The sequence below is a fragment of the Letharia lupina genome (assembly GCF_014066315.1).
Source record: "Letharia lupina isolate WasteWater1 chromosome Unknown contig_10, whole genome shotgun sequence".
NCBI classification, from domain to species: domain Eukaryota; kingdom Fungi; phylum Ascomycota; class Lecanoromycetes; order Lecanorales; family Parmeliaceae; genus Letharia; species Letharia lupina.
This window is the reverse complement of record NW_023502979.1, coordinates 1,508,852-1,514,916: the sequence shown is the minus strand read 5'-3', so window position 1 is coordinate 1,514,916 and position 6,065 is coordinate 1,508,852. Positions and strand designations below refer to the sequence as shown.

Here is a 6,065-nt window from a genome sequence, read left to right as displayed (position 1 = left end):
TAGACTCTCATCTCCTCCATTCTTTCCGGGACCACTGGTTTAACCGGATCTCTATCATGCAATACGTTCTCGAATTCGAGTCTACATTCTCCATCCTGATCTCGGACGGCAGCTGCCTCACAGCAAATATTCCGGAAGCTTTCTGATAACGGTGGCTTCGTACCAACGAAGCGTTCGTCGAGCAGCTCAGAGCTGAATAAGACAGGTCACCCGCGACTAGGATGTGATCGACGATGCAAGATCAAATAGCGGATGCTGTCAAGGAAAGGTGCGGGCGTTGGGGGATCATTATTTGACCAAAGTGGAGAAGTGCTTCTATTTCCAAAGTGTTTCACATCTTTCGATTATTTCACTTGTATGCCGGTATTTGGCGTGAGATGAAATTGACCAGTCCCACCAGCGAGGGGCCTTTTGGGGCATGAGTTCAACTTACAAGATGGAGGGTGATTGGGGGGCCATTATTGTATCTAGAAGGTATAGGAGGGGCAAGATTGCATTGCTGAAGTTGTAGAAATTGGACAGCTATCCCTTCCATTTTCTTGTGTGCGGGTAGCATACGCTAGGCAGCTCGTATTTCGCACCGCCGTAGGGGTTCGTGGGGTTCTGATATGCCACTTGATCCGAGTAACAATAAATTAGAAGAGGTAATAATATCTTTAAAAAAAAGCCAAGAAAATTGAGAGACTTGACCGCGCTAAAAATACGGGTTCCCGAGGTCACATCCTGTCTGAAAAGTCGAGATGACCATGGCAACCAGCCACGACGCAGGCGTTCAAGGGACGTATCGAGATCCCGCAGCAGTCGTTTCGGACGCAATCCATGATAGCAAAAAGCACCTGCTTTTAGCCGCAAGTGGCTCTGTCGCCACCATCAAACTCCCCCTGATCATATCCTCATTTGAAACCCACCCGAATCTCTCGATTCGAGTCATCCTCACCAAAGCGGCGACGAAATTCCTTGCCGGTCAGTCTCCCGAGCAGCCCACTGTCCCTTCCCTGGCCTTGCTCCCCAACGTGGATGCCGTGTATCTCGACGAAGACGAGTGGATCGACCCGTGGACGCGGCATTCGAAGATCTTACATATCGAGCTCCGCCGTTGGGCTCACCTCCTCGCGATCGTCCCCATGTCCGCGAATCTTTTGGCAAAGGTCACAGGGGGTCTCTGCGACGATCTCCTGACCACTGTAATCCGCGCTTGGGACGTAAGGCGTGCAATTATTGCGGCGCCGGCGATGAACCAGATGATGTGGCATAATCCCATCACGGCAAAGCAAGTAGCGATACTGGCCGAGGAATGGGACTGGTTTGAAATATTATCGCCACAGGTAAAACAGTTGGCATGTGGTGACGTTGGCCAGGGAGCCATGTGCGATTGGCACGAGATTGTCGAAGCGATTGAGGAACGACTAGCAAGCACTTAGTTCGTAACCTGACAAGGCGGCAGCTGCACAGCGGAGAATTGTCGGAGGAGAGGGTTTTCACGCGAGGGGCGGATCATTGCCATTCAATACATGAGGCTTACGCTACCAATCTACGCTGGAGGTTGCAGTAATACGCTTCAGCCCTGTCTCATCTTCCTTCAGCCTGCCTATGACATGTCATTTCGCAGGACATAACCACACCTTCAAATGAGATGATAATAGGCGGCCTTGCCTTGGCTCTGATTTACAACCACCGAGACCTCGAAGAATGAACCTATAGTAATGTAAATCATGTATATTCTACATGGGTGGTTGCTCTAGGGCGTTTCTGCGAGCACCCCTCCCACTTTGGAATTCAAATTCCTCCTTGTTACCGCAGGGGCCAGTAAGGCCAGTCGAAGTCTTTGGCCCTAGCTTCGATGCTTCCAAGATGGCTATGAGGAGGGAAGAGAGGCCCTAAACCAAACATAAGTGGTGGTTGGTCTGCCAACAACATTGCCGTGCCTGACCGTCATACGTGCACTCCATGATCACGGGTCACGCGTACCGTGACCGTGACCGTGAAAGTCCTCAAGCTTTCCGATTCGACTTAAGAACCTCGTTCCCCGACACTGCTGCTGTTCGTGGGACCAGAGATTGAGTCGACAGACGGTAGTGTACCGAAAGATATAAGAAAGAGATCAGCGAGTTCTTTTCTCTTCACCAGTCATTGCTTTCATCGCCTCTACGTGAGCAATCTGAGTCTCGAGTGAGTCGACGTCTTTCACACTTTGACCATCATCGGATTCGTCGTCCTTGTCGTACTCCATCACCAGTTGCTCTTGTAGCCGGGATATCTGTTCATCGATCCGTAGCTCGCCCTTACCAAATTCTTCAGCTCTAGTGTCATCCCGATGAGCAAGGTCAATCAAAGCCCTCATTGCCCAACGAGCATCAGGCTATGAAATTCGCCTGGTGAGCGTGCTCTGGGATGCTGGAATCCGGATAGAGAAAAGCATAGAAGTAGTTCAGTTTCATACTTAAGAATCCAGGGAGGACGGTCCTCCAGAAATGGATAAGTAGAATGGAGTTTGAAGGAGTGTGTTGTTGCATGATCATCTTCAAGAAACTGTAGTCTAGGTATCCCACTGTTGGACCATTCCACCACATAACTGTCTTTTTCCATGTCGGCGTCGTGCAACAGATGCCTGAGTTCGTCCCATGTCTTTCCGAATGTCTCTTTTTCTTGCCCATAGACCTTCCTCATGACGGCCCAAGAGAAATTGGCCGTAGATCCAGTACGAGGAATACCAGCCAAGAGTTCCGGAATTGACTTGTCGTACTTGATGGGGGTGTCAATAACAACCTGTCCAAGCAGGCGGCGAACTGCGATTTCGACAGGAAATCTCTGAATTAGTAAATCGTCTTCTCGAAAACCTCCTAGTGACACGAATTCGAAATCAATGTAGAAATCCCCGCCTCGTATGTTTACCGGCTCGGTCTTGCGAATCAGACTAACAACAGCAGAAGGGACGGAAACCATGGACAAACATGCTGTGATTTCATTCGGGTTGCTTCTACGGATTCCGCAACCATGCCGTGGACGACGCGAAGCCGGGATCTCAAGGCGCAACGCCATCCGCTGCAGCCACATCTTGCGATGTCTCTCGCAGGCAGGAATGACTCGCCCTCCATTGATGGCGGCCTTGTCAAGGCAGGCCACGCTAACGCAACAAAACCCATTCTTTGCCTTTTCCTTCAGGGCCGCCCCTCTGACGTAGGAACTACACACACACATTCAGGCACACTATGCGGGCCTTCACCCTCGGTGGCGGCGCGAAGGTTGGGCAAATTTAAGAGCGGGACAGCTCCAGATCAGCGGTCAAAGACAGGTTCAAAACCATTCTTCAATCTACCTTAATCAATCGAGTCTCTCGAGGCCCAGAACCCCCAACATGCACCAAGTCGTAGGTGCAGTAGCGCGGCCTTGATCTACCGCTTGGGGCGTTATCGTTGGAGCAACCGAGCAATTACGGTTCCCCCTGCATATGCATATGCATGACAATGCGACAGCGAACAAAAAGTGCAACAGAGACCGAGCGGAAGGCTCAATTTGAGTTGAATTAGGAGTCGTTCATGATTCTCATTGCACCTTCGGACACAACGTCGATGATGCAGCAGCTTCTTATTCTCTACAAATTCGGCGGTTCGACATATAGCTCGCTTTTGGTGAGGGACTCCATGGCGCCGCGCTCTGGTTACCCTTATCAGCTCAATAGCCGTGAATCGGCACCGGCTCATTTGTGAGCCAAATGCTCAAGATTGACATATCCAGACATGAAATCAAGCACCATTGGATAAGATTACCAACAGCCCCAATCACTATTCTCACGTGAGCTCAGTGAGAGCATCGGAACGAGCACGAGACCAGGAGTTAAGTATGTACCCTGGATATCTTGCAATTTGCGAGCAGGTGGTTAGAGAAAGGAATACGGATACGTCTTCCTCTGGGCTTTCCCCACCTTTGTCCCTCGTTGTCCATAGTATTTCGATATATGCTTAATTATTTTCATCCTCTGCCGTGTCTTTCCCTTCCTGATTGCTCTACTTTCTCCATCGCCAATACCCCTTCACCCTCTCTCCCCCCCAACATCACTCTCTTGCCAACCCGGGAACAAGCGGCAACGTGTGAGGGTCGTGGTCATGCATATAAATGGATATGGAGTTTTTCTTAGGGACGGAGGCCTATAAATTTTGCAAGCATGAGTAGAAGAGGTCAGATCTTAGCTCAGAGGTATTTGCCAACATCTTTATACAGATCTCGGAAGCGTGTTTGCTTCCACAATCGCCTCGAGCTTTTTCAATGGCGGCAACCAGTAGCCAGCTCTACGCTAAGCTGCAGCCGCCTTTCCATACTGGTAAGGACCCTCCTCATCGGCACTAATTCTGAGGGTAATAGCAGTTGGGATCGAAATGTTATTGCTTTGACAACTATCGATGCGCTTTCAACAGCCTGTATAGCAGCCTCCGAGACTCGGCGTCGCTCACTCCGCAGAGCTACCTTGCATAGTCCCTACGCCTCAAATTATAAACATGCGGTTACGCATTCAGAGATGACAGGAAGGGAGAAATGGTCACCTCTTAGAAAACCATTTTCCACCGTTCATGTGCGATCCAAGCTGAAGATAATTGGGGTTATCTGCGAGGACAATACCAGCCCCTTCGGCTATCGCATACATGTCGCGTATTACCAGGGCTGGTAATTACCAGCCACCAGCCACCTATTTTATGTATATAAATATCCGTACATCCCATGAATCAATAATCAGTCTTTCAGTCACAATCATTCTTTCTAACATGTCTGGTATCCTACTTTCAACAGAAGGAACCACACTCTGGGCTCATAATGATTTGCAGGACTTTGGGGATTTTCATCATTCAAACAGGCCGTATGCACATGGGAAGAGCAGATAGGGGCGTACACATCGGGGACTGAGCCCAGGTTTTGGGACGTTAGTAAGGCGTTTGGTCTGGCTTGGCTTGGTTTACAACATCTAACCTCGCACGAAACTGGTTCGGCAGACAGCACACGCCCTTATCATGACCTACTCAAGCCACCTCGCCGCCCTCCTCGTCCAAAATGAACGCTAGGGGGCACAAATTTAAGGGCGGACATCGTCGACACGAGTTCATCGACGTCCGCTGGAAGAGAAGGCGAATGACCTAGTCTTCCACTGCTTCCTTTGCTAGTCTCTGCCGCTGAAGATTCGAGTGTATTTGCAGAGTCAGGATTGTGACCTTGAAAGGCCTCGGTACTGTTAGTACGTTGCTCGCGGTGGAAAGCTCTGGACGCAGCAGAGCTATGCTTTCTTGGCCGGGAACGCAGCATGGAGCTACGCTTGTCAATGCCTGTATTAACGATTTGGAAATCATAATTCTGCACGATTGTTAGACTGAGCGAGCACTCAAAAGGCCACGCCAGGGTCCGTGCTTACCTTGGGGAAGATATGTTTATCTGTGAGATGCATCCGTCGTTTTTGCGGAGTCGAGCAAATTTTGTCGCAGTCTTCAACGAAACATTGGTACTGTTGCTCGCTGTCAGCACCGACTTGATCTTTCCCAGATCTTTCCCAGAGCAATGATCTGCCCAGACGTACCGTCTTCTCTTCGTTTGCTCTCCGTGCTTCGGTCAAAGGATCATGATTCTCGCTAATGTGTAGCCCTAGGAAGTGCTCTGTAGGGAAGTTCTTCCGGCATTCAGAACATCGATGTGCGTGCTCTCTAGCGTAATGGAGCTCGAATTCCTCGAAGGTAGAGAATGATATCGTGTCATGGTGGGGTGGAAGGGAGCATTTCATAACTCTTCGTGTAGAACGCTCGTCCGATGTCTGTATGTACTTTGAAGGGTGCACCGGTGCATCTGTTGAGGCTGGACACGAAGGATCCGGTGTTGGAGAAAGCGAAAAGGTCGTCGTCGGCGAGGGGGAATCTTCTCGTGAGCGTTTAGGCATAGCTTGTGTGGATGTAGCGGTGAGGAGGTTACTCTGGTTACTTCTTGCCCAACATACTATCCCTCATGATGCAACATCAGTCCCTCAAAGAGACTTCCACAAGTGTTGGAAGAGTAGTGCGGTGTACTCGAGAACGATAATTACATGAGAGTCA

General features: G+C 49.9%; 3 protein-coding genes across 3 annotated transcripts; 1 reads left to right on the top strand and 2 right to left on the bottom strand.

The window, feature by feature from the left end:
- Positions 1-740: 740 nt before the first annotated feature.
- On the top strand, positions 741-1,421 carry HO133_000427 (uncharacterized protein; the record flags this gene model as incomplete). Its single annotated transcript, XM_037291366.1, has 1 exon — positions 741-1,421. One exon carries the CDS (start codon positions 741-743, stop codon positions 1,419-1,421), a length of 681 nt encoding a protein of 226 aa, XP_037152801.1.
- A 680-nt stretch (positions 1,422-2,101) lies between these two features.
- HO133_000426 (uncharacterized protein) lies at positions 2,102-2,943 on the bottom strand (the record flags this gene model as incomplete). Its single annotated transcript, XM_037291365.1, has 2 exons — positions 2,102-2,359; positions 2,566-2,943. 2 exons carry the CDS (start codon positions 2,941-2,943, stop codon positions 2,102-2,104), a joined length of 636 nt encoding a protein of 211 aa, XP_037152800.1.
- A 2,055-nt stretch (positions 2,944-4,998) lies between these two features.
- On the bottom strand, positions 4,999-5,911 carry HO133_000425 (uncharacterized protein; the record flags this gene model as incomplete). Its single annotated transcript, XM_037291364.1, has 2 exons — positions 4,999-5,337; positions 5,558-5,911. 2 exons carry the CDS (start codon positions 5,909-5,911, stop codon positions 4,999-5,001), a joined length of 693 nt encoding a protein of 230 aa, XP_037152799.1.
- Positions 5,912-6,065: the final 154 nt, after the last annotated feature.